We start from the raw sequence: 21,703 nt of genomic DNA on the forward strand, positions 1-21,703 counted from the left end.
TTTTCAGGTATGATTTTTGTCTTGTGTCTCTATCTGGAGTCTTGTGGGTTGCACCCAAGTGCACTACCAGCACTCTTAAAGCACTTTTCCTCCTGCTGAGATGAAGATTGAAGCTGTACTGTAAAGTGCCACATAGGACATGCCATTGCAGGGGTAAGCAAGATCCTTCAGCAGTTTTCTGTCTTCTGAACGCGCTGTCTGTGCCCGGCATAAACTGCGTTTCCAGTAAAGATGTGTTGTGGAGATACAGTCCTAGAAACACAGTGAATCACAGCAACTTAACTCCTGTCTTGGATTCTTGCAACCACAGAGAAGACATCTTGGTCTTGTTTTGGTTAATTGCTGAGTCTGTAGGGCTTTCTCCTGTTCCTCCACTGAAATTTCTGATGAGACCTACTTTCAGATGGCAGTTGTGTTCTAGCCTGATTGTCTCCTGACAGAAACCTTTGGACAGCTTTAGAGACAGCTACTCAGTATGCTTAACTATTTTGCTCCTACTTTTGGCCCATAGTATTGCTTTATACTGTATCACATCATATTATATTTGGGCCTGTATTGCTGCCTGCAGATGTGCAAGGACATTGGGTGCTCAGTTAAAGTTTCTATCTTTTCTCCACTGCTGCTTCCCCCTTCTTTCACTTTTAATGAAGTGACACAGTAGGAACGTATTGGTTGCACATGCAGCACGTATGAAATGTGCTGAAAACTTGACTGACACCCAGTTTGAACAGCTGTTTGACCTTCTGACCCGACTTACAAAGCCCTGTGGAGTTTCAGCCTTGGCTAACTTGAATCCAACATTTCAGCATTCTTTTATGGTCAGCTCACTTTCTTCTGCTAAGAACTGGGGCTTAAACTCTGGAGTGGCAGACATTTTAAAAAAACCCAACAAAACACAAAAATTTTGAGAGTGTGTCCTCTGGAGTAGTTTGATTTTCTTGTTTGGAATAGATTGGATTTTTTCTTCCTCATTGATCTCAACAAATCACAGATTGATGGTCAAAAGTCTGTTCAGTTCATGAGAAGTGGGTTTCTTATGCCAACCTTCTTAGGAATTTGGGTGCATTTTATATTATCACTCAATTGTATGTAGGTTACAAAATTTAAATTTAAGGACTGTAATAGAATTCGAAAAATAAATATTTTAAAATCAGGACATAATGAACTTTAGACATGATATTATGTCTTGACTCCAATTAATGTTTTTGTCACCCTATGTTGGGTTATAGGTTTCAGCAAAAGGAAAGATTAATGAAAAAAAGGAAATAATATTGTGAGACCATACAACTGAAAAAAAAATTATTTTTATCTAATTAGTTAGTTGTTAGACTGTTTATCTAATTTGTGGTTTTAGATAAAAACAATTCCATTCATTTTTTTCATGATAAGAAAACAAGGCTTTTCCTTCAAAGCTGTATATTTTTTAACAAAGCTTGTTATATTTTCTGTTTTAAAATCTCTGGATTTTGGGCAGAAAGCAAAATTTTTTTTTCTTTTTTTTAAATGAAAACATTGTTTTCTCTGAGATGCTCTGTGGAAGAGAAGTACAAAGTAGAACTAATCATAGCTTGAAGATGAGAAATCTTTGTGGTCATGATTATGTTGTTAACTTAGTGAATAGAACTCACATTAGTTGATGGGGTTTAAGATTTGTCATATTGGCATGTTAAAGACATTGAAGTGTGATGCTTATCTTGTTCACATTTAGACTTTCTTCAAGATATTTCTTCATCACTGCAAAAATGAGGGTGGAATGGACAGTAACAGCTCTTGCCCAGAAAGACAAAGTGCTTACTGGTATTGAGTAGGACCTTTGCATTCAGATGTTCTCCTCAGAGCTCTATGTGCTCACTGAGGTGTTTCTGGTCATGCCTGCGTGTCTGAAAAGCACCATTACCCATCATGAGGCAGCAATTCAGTTGTGTTCTGCCACTGATGTGCTAGAGGAGTTGTATCCAAATTTTTCGATGATCTTTCAATCTTTCCAGTCTTTTCCATGACTTTAACAAGCAGGTGTATTACAACCTTGTTGTGCTCAACAATGCTTGCAAAACAGACGTGCTAAATTATAATACCTGGTCAGAAGGCATGAGAAGCCATCTGGCTGCCAACAGAAACAGGATGCTTAGTGGCACTTACTTGAGTAAAGTCTGGGAGATCAGCTAGGAAGACAAATACACCTTTCCTTCCCTGTGTCAGAAAAAGTATGTGTTGAAAGTTGTGTCATCAAGTGAGTTGATTTAAACTGAGACAATTTAAATTATGGGTGTTTCAAATCCTTGTGTTAGCCTCAGACTCTTCAACTGGTTTAAATTATAGCTCTGCTGCAATGGGAAATACCAAGCATGGGGTTGCTTTTCTCCAAGCATTTACTGCTCGTTAATTATTTGTACGACCATAGGGGTTTTGTTGCCAATTTTTTTTGTTGCCAAAATGGCACATGGTATGAGAGGGAAAAGTGAAGTAACAATTAAAACTAGTTTATTTAAAGAGGATCATAAAAGTAAAAGTGACTATTGAGGCTGCAATTACTGTGAGCTATACACTGCCATTAAATAGTTGATAATACTGATTTTATTTTGTCTTTATTAATTTTTTTTATCACTGGAAAGTCTAAAAGTTATTTTGCCTATTCGCTTTTCTTATGTAAAACTTGAAAGACATTTGTATAAGAATTAAGTTAAAAAATGGAGGTAGTCTATATTGGAATACACTCATCTAAATATAAACGGACATAAACAGCTGGGGACTGGTTTAGAAGAAAAACAGAGAAGAGAGAGAATCTCTCCTTAGAAGAAAAAGGAGAGAGACAGGGATTTGACTTTGTATAAAGTGTTGGAAGAGCCATAATATGGTGGAATTTAAGGGAAAAATTTTGGTGAAATATGGCTCATGACATCAGAAAAATCCAGATCTTCTGAGAAAACCTGGAAATTGTTCCCATGAAAGAACAAGTTCAGTTTTTAGTTTTCTGTAAACAGTTTCACTGTATTACCTTCTCCTTTAGAAAAATGCTCACTGCTTTCCTTTCAGATTTTACTAAAATGAGGGCAACCCCAGAGAAAAAGAGTAAAGAAAAGTATTCATTTCTGTAAGATTTAAGAAGCATTTGCGGGAGTAGCAAATAGTCATCTTCAATGATTTATTTCTGTGTGCAGACGTTCTGGCAAAGGCTGTAGTATTTAAGAAGCAAGAATCATGGTAAATCCTGAATGCCTAGAGGCACTGATGGCTGCAGAAAAGTATTGCAGCAATCTTTTGCAACCAGTAATAGTTTTTTTCTAAGTTTTATTTCAGCTCCCAGGGCCAACCAGCTTGTGGTGCTACCCATCTTGGACAAGACCCCATTTTCCCACTGGTGGGAGGCTATCTTCTAGCAGGTATTTCTTACTATGCTCTTTTCGTGTGGTGCAGCAGGCTTTCTTCTCTTGCTCATTGCAAACATAAGTTAAAGATGGCTGGTAGCACTTTGGACAGATAATGAGAGTTAATGTGATTAAAAGAAAACCAAATCTACTGTTGAAATAGTCTAGAAGCAGCGAAGCTGCTGATGATTAAACTGGATTCCCAGGGCCAAGTGTTTCTAAGAACACTTTCTCATCATACCTTTGAGCTTTTATCCTAGATTTTTTGGTGGTGATTTTTTGCCTCTCAGCAGTCCATATCTTGTCTAACTCAGATGTACTGAGAACAGCACTGGGCTCCCAGTCGCCTGCCCAGCTTGCTGGTCTGCCTGTCCTGGACCTTGGAGAAACTCCATATTATATACTAGCACATGGACCTGGATGTTGATTTGAGGAATGGATGCCAATTAAATTTCTCCTGAAAAGCTCCAATGTGAGCTCTGATGTAAGTTTTCTCCATTCTTTTGTTCCTGGGGAAATGGTTTTCACCCATGGGGAACAGAAGACCACATGTAAATCTCTACGGCTGACCAGGCTTCATTGTAGCGCAGGAGCAGTTTCACCCTCCTCTGGTGCAACCTGCCAGGACAGTTTGCCGCTGCTATACCTCCCCACACTGAAATTGCTCTATTGCAGAGGTGACGTCTGAGTACAGTGCATGTACTTTGTGTACTGTGAAGGGTGGAAGGAAGATAAACAATTCAATGCTCCTGATCTAATGAAGAATCAAAGAGGACTCTCAAGACTCCTGTTTCTTGTGAACTTTGTGAGCATGGAGTGCAAGTCTTTGATGGAAGAAGCAGCAAGTCCCCCAGCTGTTTCTTCCTTACTTCATCCTCATAATCACTAGCATAACAATTTTGCTTTACTCTTTAAAAGCTCTTCTCTTGACATTTCTCTGGAAGTGTGAACGCTGGCCTTTTGTGTAGAGCTGTCGGTATAATGAACATTGCCTGGGTGGAAGAAAGGGAGAAGGGGATTCACATCTAAGCTTCAGAGAGTGCAAACAGTAGCAAGGTTTTTTGGCCTTTTGTTCTCAAATGCAGGAGCCAAAAGTGTGCTCCTGTTATCCTGATTATTACATTGCAGTTGCAGCAGTTGTAATGGGACTGAATTTCCTTGTTACATCTCTCATCAAGGTGAGGCTGGGAAATATTGCTCAGGTAACTCTGTTTTTTTTGACATTGGAGAAAACTCCATCCACAGTGCTCTGGAGAGCAGCTGTAAACATAGGAAGGACTGGTCGGCTTCTGCCCTAGCCTTGGCTTCACTGCCTTAAATCAAATTATCGCTGTCCACGAGATGCCTCCGGCAATGTGTGAGTGGGGGCTGAGCCCCTCCGGGCAGCCCGGCAGCGCTGCGGGGCTGAGGGGTGGCCTCTCCCCGCCGGGGCACTCGTGCCTCCGAGGTGGGTTTTCATCCCGGTGGCGACTGGAGGGGAAATAGTAAAAATTCTCCAAAAGGAAAATGCAACTGTGTTGTGCTGGGCAAAGGGCCCCACAGTTGGTTTGTTCTTGAAATGGTGCAGGGAAGAGCTGGAAGCTGGGGTATGCCAGGCAGCCTCCCTATGTCAGTTTTATCTGGCAGAAATTTTTTCTATTAGTCTTATTTTAGGAAACATGGTTCCTTTTGATGACAATACCTTTTCTCTTCCTTTTTTCCTCTGAACCTTGTCGTCCAAATTCACAAAATGTTTTGCAGCAACTTATTGCTGTGATTAATTTTTTCAATTTTTACCTTCCATTGGATGCATAAAACCTTCTGCAATGCCTTGACAGCAGATGTTTGTCAGAACTGCGTTCCAGTGAGGATGTCTCAGGTTCCTGTCGCTGCGATGAGCCACGTTTATGATTAGTACAGAGGTTCTGTGCCTTTGTGCTGGGGGCAAACATCCCCCTTGTTCTCTTTTTAGGTGCTGGACCTTGCAGTGTTCCCTCAAAACCGTGTTTGCTGAACGGCTGATCTGAAAAAATAGAGGAGGGAATGATGCTCCGTCTCCCCTCATCTGTACCTTTTTGCAAGGGTCTTGCTTCAAGGGAAACCCCTGATTGTTGTCTCAGGAGGGGCTATAGGCTTTGGGCTTTTTTTTCCTGCCCCCCCTCTGTGTTCCGTCTTCCGGGCTAGCAAAGAACTGTGCGTCTTTAGAAGAGAGCAGAACACCAGGGAAGAGTTTCTTTAGACCTGGAGTGTTTCCTTACCCCTAGCTACACTAACTCTTCATCCATTTCTGCAGCCAGCTTAACTTTGCCTGCTTTTATTGTCTGCCACAGCAAAAGAGCCAGCTAGGAGGCAGTAGTAATTCAGTATTGCACTTAATGTTTCTGCAAACCCTTCCTTGGACTTCAAACGTAACAGCACTAGGAATCAGCTCAACACTTTAAGGAGTCTGCATGCAAACTCACATTTGCGGCAGACACACTTCACTAAGCATGCCATTTTGATTCTTGTTTTTGTCTGTGAGGCCACAGAGGCAGCTGGAGCACCTCTCTTCTGTTGAACCTCTTCTTTCTTTCCGGCCCCTCTCCTCCCAAAGGCAGTGAGCGTGGGCTCCTGCAACTGCTTGCTCAGAGCTGTCAAGGCCTGTAACCTGCTGCTCTTGGGCTTCCCGGCTGGACTGACAGGACCTGGCCGTGATCCAAGCAGGGCGATGTCTCCAGATCTTCTCTGTCTCCAAGACGGGAGCAGTGAACTTTGTTCCAGTTTTTCCTGGCCCTCTCCCAAACGGAGTCAGAAGTTGTCTTTTTGAATTGCTTGCAGGTGAGGGGATTGAATAATTTCAAATGCATTTGAAAATAAGGTTATAACCAATGGTATTATAATGTGACAAATGCAGTTTCTTGCTGCTAGGCTTGTGGTGAGAACCCTTTTGGCTTTTCAAAGGGTAATATTTATTTAACAAGCTTCAATTTGTCCATTGTGGTCAAAGCTGAAGGTATACTCTGACAGTTATGACTTACGATTATACTTTAATGGGCTGGTTGTTTCCGATGCTAATGGTGAATGTGTAGTTTCATCTGCAATAGGAAACACGAAGTCATGGGGACCAAGGTGGGTGGGGCATAACTTAACCAGGGTGCGACAGTCCATGAGGTTTTGTGAAAAGCGCCTTAACGTCTGTTTGTCATTGCCCAGTGGCACAGCACCAGCTTAATATCCGACTTTCCTGGCGAGCCAGTAAATGAGAGAAAATCTGCAGATCAAGAAACTCCTTGTACAGTAAGACAGTTGATTTACACAGCTAATTAACCAGTTAAGTTACTGACTAGATCTGATTAATTAGTAGTTAATGGTAAGGTTCTATCAGATTAAATTGATCCCTAGTAACTAGGACAATTATGAGCTTACAATCACTGTGATTATTTTTCTTGCATTGTTGCAAGAACCCCAGTTAGAGGTAATGTGATAATTTAGGACTATTATATAAGACTGTCTCCTTGACACAGGACAGTGCTTCAAGCGCTGCTATGATTTGGGGCAATGCTATTCCTAATGCCTGGTAAGAGAGATATGTGATTAAGTAATCATTGATTTTTTAGGGAAATTTTTGTAGCGCTATCCCTAGTTTCATATCGCCTGTCAATTCATTGCCCATTGAAGTGCAGATCGTTGCAGGCAACCAAACAAACAGAAGGCAAGCAGAGAGGTTAAAGCTGGTGACCGGTGTGAGAAATGTAAATAGAAGGAAGGCAAAAAGCTTATTTTCCAGGTTGTCTTATAGCCCTGACTTGGCACTTGGTAAAGACGGATTTTTTTTTGAGTAGTTTGTGTCAATGCCATCTGAACAGGAACCGAGCTATGCACGTTTTGGGTGCTTCTGCAACACAAATAGTTTGAGTCATGTTACATATCTCAAATATTTTGCTCAGAAGCAGGAAGGCATATGCCCACTCTGGATGTCATTTGAGGGATGCCTGGAAGGCATGTCTGGCAGGCTTATACCAATGTCATTGCAGATCGACATGCTCACTGTAGCTTGTAACTGGTAAGAGACAGCGTAAGGCCTTGTGGATTTTGACTTCCACAAGAGGAATATTACTAATCAATTAAGATTGCTTTCTGCAATTAGAGTCATTGGAACCTCAGTGTGTTTTTTTCCCTTTTTTCCACCCTTAACATTGCCTTTGATCTTTAACAGAGACATTTCTATTTATTTCAGAAGAAATGATGTAGTCAAATGGAAATGATTGCAAGATATTTCTGATAAGTCACTTGGTGTGTTTCCACATTTGTTGCATCAGCTATTACTCATGTACTTATTTGTTTATTACTCTTCTTGAAAGAGCAGGAGTGAAGTGGGGCTAATAAAGCTATGCAAACTGATATTTATAGTCCAGTTGTTGAATCAAAATAAAAAACCCTCAAAAACTCAAATTAGAAATTTTTTAGCTGAAACCACTTTTGACATATTGTACTCAATTCAGACTGAAATTAAATGAGTTGTTTTGGGCACTTCTAAGAAAAGCCAAAGAAATGTAAACCCATCCCCTTTGCTTTTATACTGTAGATCCATTATGTTTTATCCTCTAGGAAGTGAGAGATTCAAGTTTGTTTTCTCCTTTATAAAGTGATTTGAAGTGGGAGAGGTTTCACTGTGCCTTGTTATATTTTCTCTCTTTAGTTTGCTCCTCTTTGCAATTTTAGTGAATTGAACATCCATCGCAGCAGACTGCAATCCTGGTGCGTGTTTTCCTTGTGGGTGCTTTTATCTGTAGGCTGGAGGGTTTCCCTCTCCTTCTATTCCTAGATCTCATCTCGTTGGAAATGGAGAGGCTTAGGAAGAGGGCTGGAATCCCACATCCTCACCTTGGTGCTTAGGGAGCGCCTTTGTGGGTGAGACCCTGCTTCAAATTCAATGTCCACCTAAGTCAGGACAAGGATTCACACATGGTGTCTCCAGTCTGTAATACAGCACCCTGAGTGCCATGAAAAGAGGCGGTCTGGGCCAACTCTTCTCCTGCTGCAGCTGTTCCAGTTAGGAATCAGGACACGCTCCTGGTGGCATAAACTCAAGTGTTGTCTCTTACAAACCTCTCGCTGGCTTGCCAAGCTCCTGAGCTCAGGTTTAGCTTTCGTGGGCTGGGAAGCTCTTCTGCCAGCAAAACCGCCACCCCTGGGCAGGCTCCTGGGCTGCCACGGTGTGACCACCTACCATAGCACAGAGGGCACGCGAGGGGCACAGCTCAGCAGGGGATGCTAACTGCAGCCCGTGGGAGGGGAATATTGGGGGGTGGGGGGCTATGGTTCCCAGAGACAGCCCCTGCAGATTCATGCTGGACCATCCAGTAAGATAGGTATAGACTAGCTCTACTTGAGTGGCTGTATTTATCCAGCTCCTTCTCCTAATTCACCTGTCTGTTTAGAAAGAATAGATGGTTTTCCCACAGTGCACCTGCAAAATATTGAAAAGAAACACTTATTTTACGGTAGTGCAGAGATAAACAGGTTATGCCCTTCTGAAATGTTGGTTTTGCAACAGTTGAGTACACTTGAGCGGACATAAAAATCCTAGTGTAACTAATCTCACTCACGTTGGGTTTACTTAGGAGAAATAAGCTCAGGTTACGTGTTTGAGAGTTATTTCTGCAGTGAATGTGTGATTTTATTTTTTTTATATCTTTCTTTACACAGGGAATAATAAATTATGCTCTTAACTAGAATGAGACAGAAGTCAATGCTGCGTTTGAAAATTGGATGCTGGCTCAAAGATTGCTTATCCAGTTTCTGGAAACTAAACAAAAGTTTGCATTAAAGTCACTGAGAAGGTTCTGCTGAAATCCATTTCAGCTCCTTTGGCACAGAGTACGCAGGCGGAAACGTTTCCTTGCCAGTTAACTAACACTCTTCTTGCTCCTGGTACCGTGGCTGATTCAAATCTGTGCAGTTCGTATAATTACATCCCACTCTCCTGAAACCCGAAGCACACATGAAATGAAGAAATGACAGGAAAAAGGCCACATGTCACAATAATTAGTATAATTTGGTCTATTATTCCCTTGCTTTCTGGCTCGGTATTTGAGGCTTGATGTTAATTTGCTTGTATAACTAAAGGTGTTTCCTCTGCTTGTTTATACTAGCTATAATTTCTAAACATCCTTGAAATTATTTGCCATAACATGTCTCCTCATCATGATATTACTTCAATTTGAGCCACTTACAGAAAGTGCTTCTTTCTATTTTTGAACAGAAACAGTTGGGAGCCAGAAAAATATGTGTTTGTTTACCTTTCTATTTTTGGTTTGAAATTGCTGGAAGCCAGTAGGTGGGTTTTTATTTTCTGTTTTAAGATTTTATTTTCAAACTAAAACAAATATTATGTATGAGGAATGCCACATATCTTAAATTACTGGTTTTAGTAACAGGAAAAACTTCTTGTTAGAAATTCTTCTGAAGTGTGGCTCTATTTCTGGAAATCCTTTCTTGCTCACTTCAACAGTCTTGTATCGTCTCCCACTTCACTCAATGATTCTTTCATATGCAGAAGGGTGAGTTTTATAGGAACTTTGCTGGCACTAAAAAGTTGGTAAGTTTTCCTTCATCTTGTACACTGCACCGATTCTTTCGTCAGCTGTCCATTCTACCAGCCAAAGGAAAATCATGTAGGGAGTTGACTATTGGTTGTGTATACCAAATGAAATCACCTGAACGGTCACCTAAACAGATAACTACTAACTTTGTGTATCTTTGGAAAATAAACCCTAGTGTCTACTGTTGGACTGCACAGATTTTTCTCTGTGCAGAACGGAAAATTGCAATTCATTATAAAATGGGTAGTCCAGTATGAGATCCCATCCTGTTCAGACAGCCAGCAAATTACCTAATTAGAATTCCAAGAAAACACTGGGAATTACTCAGCCAAAGCAGAAATCAAAATCTTATAGATTTCCTTCAAAGTAAAAACCAAAATGAACAACAACAAAAAAACCCAAACCAACACCAGTTTTACTTATTTATTCTCTATGCATTTCCTAAAAAAAAAAAAAAAAACAAAAAACAAAACAAAACAAAACCACCCAACCCCAAAACCCAACCCAACCAAACAAAAAGCAACCCCCCAACCACATCCATGAGCTTTATTCTGTTTATTTCATAGAAAAGCTTGGATAGCTTTGAGTTAGTGTTCCTTATCACTGGTTGACTTTAAATCAATAAAATGAGTTCACATAACATAGCATTATCCTTGGAATAGGTCTTTTTTTTTTTTGAGGGGGTTTGTGGAGTGGGGAGGGTAAAGTTGGCAGGTCAAAGCATATTAACACATTTTTTTACTCTACTGCCAAGACTTATGGTATATGAAAATATAATACAGAACTTTAGTAAACAAAACTTTCTCTTTTTACAGCTTTCCCACTAAGCTTTGAAACCATTCATGGAAGCTGATGGCAACGCTCTTGTAAGTATAATTGAAGTTATGCCAGAGTTACTGATCAGCTGAAGAGGTCATATGTTGGGATTGTATCTTTGTAATCACAGAAGACTGTGGACAATATCAGTATGCAAACGAGATCTTGCTTATGGGCCAGGCCAAGCGGCAAGACTGCCACAGGCTGCCCCAGTTCTGCTCTGAGGATGAAATGAAGTCTATTGTATGATGCCGGGGTGCCTGCACTTCCAAGTCCTACCCCTCAATGGATAAGAAAGCAGTAACTTAGGATACATGAGCTTAGCAAAGGATTTAGCCACACATCTCTCTAACCTTTGAGAAGCTTAAGGAAAGTACAGCTCTGTAGAAGATGAACTGTTGATCATAGCTGCCTTCGGTGCCTTCTCAGACTCATGCATTGAGTCGAACTTCATGAGACCTAAAGTCTGGTCTTCGGTATTAGCCCAATGCCGCTGCTTTTGCTTTAAAACAATTTTTTTTCTGTCCCCCAAAACAGCCTCATACACGTATTTCATCCTATTTTTTTTTTCTCCTGGGGCATTTGCAGGCTGCAAGCCCCTCAGTCTCTAGGCAGAAGCGTCCCCTGGGGCGATTCTCCACTCTTCCTGGCAGCTCCCCAGAGGGATGCTGCCCACCCGAGTTTGGTTCCCAGAGACGATTGCTCAAGGCCACCCATTTGAAAGGGAGGCTGGAAACATGTAGCCCCCATGCTATATATTTGCAAATCCTTGCTGTCAGGCAAGGACAAGGTAAGGGGAGCCACAAGGGTGTGGGCCCCTGAAAGCTCTAGCAGCTTCTAATGATTGTGATCAGCTGCCCCTGACGCAGGGTGTCTGGAGCCTTAGATGCAGCTCCTTCTGATCAGGGAGGGTCAAGCACCCTTTAACTGGTGCTCGGAGGGACCTAAGAGCCAGGCCCAGAGCACAGCCAACAGACCCTGCAGTTTCTACAGCAGGGTGTGAAGAAGGAGCAAAGTAAGGGGGCCTCAGTTGAAATTGTGCTGCTGCAACAGTCTTAGACATATTGGTAACAGGGCAGTTTCCCCAATAGATGGGGGAGCAGCTGTCCCTGCTAGAGCAGAGGCTTCCACACAGACTGAGCTTCAGATGGTGGATGCAGGCTTCCAAGTCCCAGACTGCAGGAAGTGCCTGGGACCTCTCTCTGAGGCCAGGAGAGATGGCCCTCTGCCCTGCAGGACATGTGCCGTCTTGGAGGACCTGTGCTGGCAAGTGGAGGAGATATGGGAAGAAGTGAGCAGGCAGCGCAGCATCAGAGAAAATGAAAGGAAGATAGATAGGGTCTTCTCTGAGACACAACAGCTTGAAGAACCTCAGTCCCCACCTGCAATGGAGAAGCAGGCAGTGTCTACCCCCGTTATCAAAGTAAGCAAAACCTCTGGAGAAGGATGGAAGTTGATGACTTCTAGTACCAAGAGGAAGGCTCCTGCCCCACCTAAGAACTTGCAGGTGCAAAATAGGTTGACTGCCCTCAAAATTGAAGAGGAGACAGATATGCCTACTAACAAAGGACCTGGTTCACCTAACCGTAAACCATGCAAGGCTACCAGGAAGAAACAGTGAGTAAACGCAATGGGTGACTCCCTGCTTGTGGGGGACCCAACTGTAGGCCTGACAAACTACCTAGAGAGGTTTGCTGCCTGGCAGGGGCCAGGATCCAGGATGTTGTAGAGGGACTGCCAAAGCTTGCCCAGCCCTCTGACTTCTACCTCTTGCTGTTATTCCATGTGAGCACAAATGATACTGCCAGGGAAAACCAGTATATGCTGGAAAGCAGCTTTGTGGAAAATGACCTGGGAGCCTTGGTGGACGTGAAGTTGAACATGAGCCAGCAAAGTGTCCTTGCTGCAAAGAAGGCAAATGGTGTCCTTGGCTGCATTCGACAAAGTATTAGCAGCAGGTCAAGGGAGGTGATCCTTCCCCTTTATTCAGTGCTGGTGAGGCCACACCTGGAGCACTGTGTCCAGTTCTGGGCTCTCGCTACAAGAGAGACATGGACATACTGGAGAGAGTCCAATGAAGGGCCACAAGGATGATTAAGGGACTGGAGCACCTAATATATGAGGAAAGACTGAGTGAGCTGGGACTGTTTAGCTGAGAACAGGCTTAGGGGGATCTTATTAATGCATGTAAATACTTGAAGGGAAGGTGCAAAGAAGACAGAGCCAGGCTCTTTTCAGTGGTGCCCAGTGGCAGGACCAGAAGCAATGGGCACAAGCTGAAACACAGGAGGTTCCCTCTGAACATCAGGAAACACTTTTCTACTGTAAGGGTGACCGAGCACCGGCATGGGTTGCCCAGAGAAGCTGTGGAGTCTCCACCCTTAGAGATATTCAAAAGCTGTCTGGACATGGTCCTGGACAACCGGCTGTAGGTATCCTTGCTTGAGTGGGGGGGTTGGACTAGATGACCTCCAGAAGTCCCCTCCAAGCTCAACCATTCTGTGATTCTGTGGAAAAAGAGGATCTCTAAACTGACAGAAGTCTCTCACTGAAGTTGTCACTTCTCTCATATGCCTTTGCTCATCCATGGAGCCTGCCTGGCATAGAAGTGGCTGTGAACAATGCTCAGTTGTACAGCTCCCTTTGCAACGGGCTCATGGGTGTATTTGCCAAATGGAGGAGTAATGGATAGCAAGCTTGAAGCCTGCATTGTCCTGCAGGATCACTATCTCATCCTGTTCAGCCCTCAGGTCTCAGTAAACTGATGAGTAAACCAAAACCTACCAAAAAAGATTAAAACCTACCCTGTGTTGCCAGCCTTGCACAAAAATGACAACCCTCCTAAAGCTGCAAATAACTGAACATTTTGCATTTATTTCAGAGCTTTCTGAGGGTTATTGTTCTTGGATTTTCCCTGGTAACAACAAGAGCTAGAAATAGATCTGATTTTTTTGGTTTGTTTTTCAGTTGAACCTGTGATAATGAAATAAATCATTTGCCATCAGGAAATTGAGCTTTATAGAGAAACATCCACCATTGTCAGAAGCATAGTAAAATCATGACATTTGGTTCAGTTTCAGATTGTCCAGTGACTATGTCTGGTAGTTACAGTACATTCACATCTGAAACTGCTGTTACGCCCCTGGTCGGTACCATTGGTTTTACTGGTAATAACTCTGCCCTCCACAGTTTTCTCTTTGTTCTGCACTGGTGTTAATGTCTCCTGTTAGGAGTGAAACTTAAAAGTATCTCTTAATCAATGTTCACCCAGGTTCACTGAAATGAAAGATTGTTGACTCTCATAAGCAAGTTTTCAGAGGAGGAAACTTTAATTTACTTCTTGAGGAAAGGTTTGCCACTGGACACTTGCTAATGTGTTGTATTCTCATGGAAAACTGAATCCAAATCCTGCTGGTGAGACATTTTATGAATTTTATTGTAGATTCATTTAAAGATAGGTTTTCTATTGGTTTAAGATGAAAACAGTTTTACTGAAAACTGTTTGTTTATTTCATAAAATATCTATTTGACTCCAAACACTGGTGCTTTGGAGAAAGAGGTTGCTTTTGTTTGTTCATAAATCAACAAAATTTGGGAAGGCAATTTTGCGAACAACACTGGATTTCATTGCTACAGTCTGGGATTAGAGGTTTCTTTTGTGCAGAGCAAAACAGATTTTTTTTTTTTTTATCATCTTTTATAAGATGATGCTGGGTTTCTGAAGAGCACTAAAAACATTTAAAAGCTTCTGAATTCCAGGTTTAGGATTAATTTGTTGAAATTCACTTCAGCTCTCAGGAATACTGGGAAAGAAAACCAGAAATGTATCTTAATTCATGAAATCTCACTCAGCAATGATTTTTTACAGATTTATCACTGATTTTATCCAGGCAAATTAAATGCCATGCTGGCTGGGGAAACTGCCCTTCCTTCCCCCATTAATTTCCCAACTCCTCCCACAAAATATGAAGAGATGGCGATCCATCACCACTGTCAACTTGCAGCAGGATACCATCATTGCAGCTGAATAATAAATGCACATTTGTAAATGCTTTTTGCTACCCCGAGCTCTTACCAGGTAATCAGTTTTTTCCTCAGTTTGTATATAAAGCGGACCCTAAGAGATCATTTACGTAATATGGATATTAACCCTTTCTTGACAGATGAATCATAGACCATGTTATTTTGCTTTAGATCATCAATAAAGTTGGTGGAAAGATGTACTTCTTCCTCGGTTGTTTACAGAGAGCCACATCCTGTCTCAGTATCGCTCTTCTTGTTGTACAACTTTATGTTGGTTAAAGATGAAATGACCCCACTGTAGTATCATTGTAAAGATGTGATGTTGCCCCACTACATAGTTTTTGTGCAAGGAGAGCTGATTCATATTTGTTTTTCTTAATATCACTTTGGGTAGCTCTAAAGGAAAGTAATTAGTGTGACTGCGTGACCCATTGATTCACTGAGGCCCTGTATTATTTCCGCGTGTCCTAAATACTTTCTTTGGAATGAAGACACAAAGGCTGGCCCGTATAGGATGGGGAAATAGCAAAGCCTCCAATAGAGTCGCTGTATTTTCTCATTGCTTTTCTTTGTCTGTTGTCATGGAGAATAGTCTGAGAGAGAGAGAGGCAATGGTAGAATTTAAAAAAAAAAAAGAGAGAAAAAAGAAACAAGGAAAAAAGAATACGTGATGATTAAGCAGGAATGAGGGATTATTCATTCCTGGTGAAGCCTCCCACAAGTGTGTTGTTCAGGTCATCTCAAATAGGCACCAGATAAGCACACGGCTGAGATATGCGGTTCTGCACTCTGTGATACACGCTGCAAAGATCACTGTTTAGAGAAAGTTCTAGCTCCTGTAAATACTGATGGCAGTGGTCTCTTCTATTACTGTTTCCAGATGGTGTAGCTTTACTCACCTTTACTTTGCCTGTGAGAAGATCCACCAAATCCTTCAAGAATAATATGCAATGGGGTTTTCCTGAAAAGCTGGCTGGCTAGGCAGAGGGGCTGCATTAGGCATGTTCATACTGTAGCTCTGCAGCGGATCAGGTAGTTACCGGCTTTGCATAGCAACGTTGCGGCCAAGCATATTAAATCATACGTCACCTTATCCAGCATTTGTCATCTGCAGGCTTCGAAACCTTCCTAAAAATAGAAAAAGGTGAATGCTTTTGTTCCCATGCTAGAGACGGAAAGGTTGAGGCAAAGAGAAGTCAAGTGCTTTGTCCACAATCGCACAACCAACCAGCCTGTCTGGGGAGAATTTACTCCAAAAGCCAGACTTTAAATTTCTGATGACCTCTGTTTCAGTCCATGGTCTTCTGTTTTAGTTTCATTTTCTATGTGTTTATGTGGGATGAAATATAAAGACTGAAAATGAGTAAATATAATTCAATTGCATTATTTCTGCAGTGATTAAAACTCTCATATATGGCATGGCAAACTTCTGGCATATTTATGTTTTACAGTTTGGATAATCTGCCAGGTTTATATGTTGTTTTTTTTTTTTTTTTTTTTTTTTAAGAAATGTTACGAAACTCTTACATAGGGGGAAATACATTCTCTGCACTAAATAAAAAAAGATGAATGGAAAATCCAGGTTTCTTTTCTTTTTTCAGGATTGCTTAAATGAGCTAAAGGACAATCAAACACCTGGCATGTATTTTAAATCTCCCCATGTTTGTAAATCCCTCTCGTGGAGTGTAATGAAGCATTACAATGCTGGAGTTCTAACTTCCATTTTTAAACTTCTGAACACAGAATACAATTCAGGCAAACACGTAGCAAAGTAGAAGCTGCCCGTGGGTGTGAAACAGGAAGCACTAGTAGATAGACACATGTATAATAGAGTTACGTTTGCTCTTGCTCAACTAGATATACATCAATTTTAATTAACACATTTTATGCTTCAGCTACTAACGTCCCTTCAGCAGTGAGTGGGTTATGCGTTTCCATCCTGCATATACCACCAGCATCACCACCACGTCCTTCTCTATCTTCCCCCTCCCCTTTCTACACAAATGTTGCAACACAATCTGAAATTTCCTCTTTTCTTTCCTTCCTGCATTTCTTACAGGTTCCCTTGCGTCAGAAGACAAAAAAGAAAAGTCAAGGTAATGAGAGATTGTTTTTTCTTTTCTCTTCTGGGTTCCTCTTTTGTTATTTTCTTAGTATGTCTTATTCTTGGGAGGGTGAGGATTTTATACTGCTACTCAGCTGGTGGAAGGCTGCTTTTTAACTCCACTGATTCTTGCACCGATTCTGAGAAAAATGACAACAGGCTGTTCCTTTGGACTAAATCCTTGTGGTATGTTAATTGAATCAAAGCTGGAAATCAGTGAGGTGGAACCAGCTGCATGCACATACACACACACACTAGCAGTTTTCATGCACTTGGCATAATAGTTTTCTCTAGCTGACTTAAATAGATGTATTCTTTTCAGTGCAGCTGGGTGAAGGGAAATATATGCATGCTTCTCTTAAAAGGATCAAAGGATATATTTTTAATTTACAAAAACTCGTGTATGGTTATCTTAGCATTAATTAGTGTTTGCATTATCTCTAGCTTACTATTTTGTTTCTGCACATCAGAGTGCCTTTCAAATGAATGTGTGTTACTGTCACAGCCATTATAAAACTGAACGACTTCTAAGTATATTTCAAGATATGCTTGGATGACTTGCTAAGTAAGAGATTGCTAAGTAAGGTTGATATCTTTAATTGGCAGCAAGATCTTTCCTGATAATGCACTTTTAAACAAGCAGAACACTGTATTTTTAACGGCACAGGGTTCTTTATAATGAGCCGACGGAGGATATCGTGTAAAGAGCTGGGGCAAGCCGATTGCCAAGGATGGCTCTACAAAAAGAAGGAAAAAGGAGCTTTCATTGGCAACAAATGGAAAAAGTTCTGGTGCGTGCTGAAGGAGTCATCGCTGTATTGGTACAGCAGTCAGCTGGTGAGTACAGCGTCCATCCAGCTCTGGGTGCCGGGCAAGCAGCATCTGCTGGGACCGGGAGAAGGGGAGTTGGGGTCACAATTTAAATGCACCCTGGAGATGTACAAATGACTGGGTTTATTTCTCAGCCCTGACATTTCTTGTAATCTGGGAAGTGTCTATGTGAATGTGAAACATGCAGAAAACTATGTGTTTTCTAGTTCAGTAAGTACTTGTGAAGTGTTAACTTGCTGTCTGTTCTGCCCTTTAAAGAGCTGCTCTTTGCAGGCGTTGGTGGCATTTGAATTTGGGAAAGGTTTTCCTGGCTTGGGCAGTTTGCAGACACTTGCTATCAAGACTTAAAACAGGAACGCTTCTTTACCTAATTAGTTTAATTTTCAGAAGTCTCTCTCCCTGCCCTTCCACACTGAGATTAATCTGTTTATTTGTTTGCTTTTTTGTTCGGTTTTTTTTTTCCCTCTTTTTTTTTTTTCTTTCTTTTTTCCCCAGTTTGCACTGGCAAGCTTACAGGTATGAGCACTGTCACTTGGTGATGTTTTTACTCCTGGTCTTGCTGATGTCTCATCCAGAGCATTGTAATAATCACATTCTGCTGATTTTTAACTTCCTGCTCTGATGAGTCGATGCTAAAAGTAAAATCTGCAGGAGGACACAATGTTTTGAATTCAAGGTCCACCTTTCTGTTCAGAGGATGAGCTTTTCTCAGGACAGCCAATATAGATAGCATTTCTCTTCCTGCTGATTCAGCCCAAATAGCCTACTCCACTTACAGTGCGAGTGGGAAATAGTCTGAGACAAAGAACAGCAGGCCTTGAATTCTTGTAATCAACTGAAGAACTAGGAATTAAAAACTGAAAAGGGGGGGGGGAAGAAGACATAGTGAGAAATCCAGAGTAACCCTTTTAATGAAAAGTTATGGCTGAGTGCAAAGAAGCAGTGAGCCCGAGGGAACAGCTGGCTTTACTCCAGGCTGTTTGCTACAGCTCGGCTTGACTGGACAGAGGTGGTGTCTTGCCCATCCTAGGAAGATTCAGACATAATTATTCTCTTCACTTTGCTCTCTTGCACTGCTACCTCTAAAAAACCTCCTATCATGTTCGAATGATGGACGGACAGAGCCCAGAATTGGGGTGTGCAGAGGATTAGGGGACATCAGCAACAACATAAGTCGAACTTAGGAGCTTCAGTGTGGAGTTCTGGATGGGCATCAGGTTTCCTAAATGCAGATGGACTGCTCTGGAAATCAGCATCTCCCAGGCCCAGCAAAGGATGAAAGATTAAAGAAACCCTTATTAATTCTTAGAACATTTTAAGAATTTAAATGCAATCTGGATTGTTTCCACTTGTTTATTTCTATTGCAGTAACCCCATTAAAAATCTTGCTGTTTCATTGAAGTTACAAATAAAATAGTTTAAACTATAAAAAACCACCCCAAACCCTAAACAAAACTTTACTCATGTAAAGAGTATTTCATATTCTCCCTTCAGTTGTGGGTACAGTGTTGGGATTTTTTTAACAGAATGAAAACTTTGACCTTTCTTAAATGGCATTTAAACATGGTATTAGCTATTTTTTTTTTGGGGAGGGGGGAAGTGAAAACAACTCCAATGGTCTTGGGCTGTTGTTTTTTGTGGTGTTGTGGTAGTCTGATTTAGCTTCCTTTCAAGACCAAGTCAAACACATGCATGAGAGAAAGAGAAAGAAATAAAAGAAACAGGAAAAATAGGAAAAAAAAAAAAAAAGGCTTTGTTTTTCCAATGCTTGCAATATTTCTGCTTGAAAGACATGGCCTGGCATCAGTGGCATTAATACCCTGCAAACCTGCAAACCCTGCAAATCCTTATTAACATTGACTATTCTAAATCATTGCTTGCAGTTGTACTTCTGGCCAAGCAGTATTAAGAAAGGTGAGCTGGCTGGCTGACATGAAGTTGGGAGGAAATAAAACGAGGCAAGACTAGGCAAATTTTGCATGCTGGGAGGAGAAGAGTCGTGCGGGAGAGGAGCAAAGTCGTCCAATTCCTTTACTTGTTGTGGCCTGGCTAAATTCCCCTCTTCGGATCCGGAGAAGCCATGGTCATTCTGATTCCAGTGCTACTAAACAGCATTCACCATTTGGGTGAACTCGTCCTTTTGGTTCATGCCTGCTCTCCTGCTGTCACTGACGCCCCAAAATGAACAAGGCTGAAGAACGGGTGGCAGCCTCATTCCAGTTTATTTCATATATTCTAAAGGGCTCCTATGGCTTCAAAATACTGTTGGCTTATGTCAGCACTGACTTCTCACCTACCACAGTTCTTCTTGTAAACACGCTGGCTGGTAGCACCTCTTTGCTTTCAACTTCTGCTGACTTTCGCACACTATTTTACATTAAAAACCTGAGGTTTCTTTGGACAATTTAAAGTGCAACCTCTGCATGATTGTAGAGTCAGGCAATGTTTGCAGAATGGCAGTAACTAGGGGGTGTGGGAAGGAGAGGAGGTGTCCTTTGCTAAGATCTGCTTACTTAAATTGATGAGACCCAGAGCCATGCTCAGAGTCTCATCTGAGATGAATTAGACCCATTGTGTTTTCACAGATATTTTCACCTCTAGATGGATGAAGCAGAAATAGCAGTGACATATTCACCAGCTTGCTTGATATTTCTTTTTACTTCTGTATCTGGCCTGGCTTTAATACTGCCTGCACTTCCACTGCCTTCGGTGGAGTTAATCCTCGGTCCCAATGGGCTATCCAAGATGACAATCTTAAGTTCACAATTGTGCTGAAGGAGGAGGAGTCCTGCTCCTCACGTGCCCGCGGCTTCCCGTGACAGGCCCTCTTTGAGGCTGAAGCAAAAGGTGGTGGCGGAGGAGCGGGGCTGAGGTCGAAGAAACCGGGTCACGCTGGCTGCTTCCAGCTCTGCCCGACCAGTTTCATTCTTGTGAGAAATGAGCGCGTTTTGTTCATGGCTGTGTGGAAACCACAGTCAACCAGACACTGGCAACTGTAGCATAGCAACAGGGTGCTGGACCTAACCTTTTTTTCTAATGGAGATGGAGAAAATAGGGAGGAATTTGTATGGGAATGTGTGGATTTCGGTAGGTAATCTCAGTTGACATCTTGTTCCCAGTGAAGTCTGACTTCAGGCACCTCCAAAGCTCTGGATGTTTCTGTCGCTCTGATTTAATTTGTCTTCAAGCTGTTCTGGGTCTTGCACATGAGGCAGGTTGGGGTAGGAGATATAGGACACTTGTGGTGACATTTGCAGACAGTAGCTCCTTCAATTTAACATAAAATACATTGTGAAAACCACAGCTCAAAAAAGAAAAAATAACAAAATGCCGAGAAGGATCAGCAACAGCAGATCAGAGACCCTGAGAGTCAAGCTTCTCCTTCACTGAAAGCAAACCAGAGCACACAGGCAAATCCAAATTAGCTTTTGACCAGCTAGCTGAGGTACTGGGAGTGGTGAAGTTAGGGCCCCGGTGGTCTCAGCAAGCTTGGGTAGACTGCCGTGAAACCTCTTCCCACGTATGTTTGCTCTTTCTATAAAACATGGATACCACGTGAGGCAGGTAAACTTTTGTTTGCAGCATGGACGTGCCCCCATCCTGGGGAGGGGGAGCTGTTTGGACTAGGAAGAAACACAGAAGGGTTGGTTTTGCAATGGAAACACAGAAAATGTCAGAAAATGCATGTGAGCAGTCAGACTTTCTGGGTGCATTCAGGAACACCAGACTCCTTGGACAACTGCTCTTTGTTAGCGTTTGGTTCCCTCTTTTGAGTACTGCTCTCTGTAGGCAGCTGCCTTGAAGACAAGTGTTTAAAGAGGACAGTGTGTGATCCTGCCTACCCCTTTAGCAGTTTTAGTTCTCATACAGAAACCCTGGAGGGAATCAGTGCTCCTGAATACAAAGAGGGGTAGAGAGGCAAGATCATCACATATAATCCCAGGCTCCTGGCTCCTTGCACTTGTTGAGACGGAGAGTGTTGGCTGCAAAGGGACAGAGGA

General features: G+C 42.0%; 1 protein-coding gene across 2 annotated transcripts in view; it reads left to right on the top strand.

The window, feature by feature from the left end:
* IPCEF1 (interaction protein for cytohesin exchange factors 1) overlaps window positions 1-21,703 on the top strand; it is a 64,117-nt gene that overhangs the window by 4,761 nt on the left and 37,653 nt on the right. The window contains exons 2-4 of one of the 2 annotated variants that reach the window (XM_075146120.1): window positions 10,744-10,794; window positions 16,827-16,863; window positions 17,539-17,708. In XM_075146120.1, the coding sequence (XP_075002221.1) occupies window positions 10,771-10,794; window positions 16,827-16,863; window positions 17,539-17,708 (231 nt within the window). In that variant the 5' untranslated portion in view covers window positions 10,744-10,770. Of the gene's footprint in view, window positions 1-10,743; window positions 10,795-16,826; window positions 16,864-16,912; window positions 17,058-17,538; window positions 17,709-21,703 lie in introns of those variants that run through there. The other variant, XM_075146121.1, reaches the window with a different exon arrangement.

Source organism: Calonectris borealis, chromosome 3, assembly GCF_964195595.1.
Source record: "Calonectris borealis chromosome 3, bCalBor7.hap1.2, whole genome shotgun sequence".
NCBI lineage: Eukaryota > Metazoa > Chordata > Aves > Procellariiformes > Procellariidae > Calonectris > Calonectris borealis.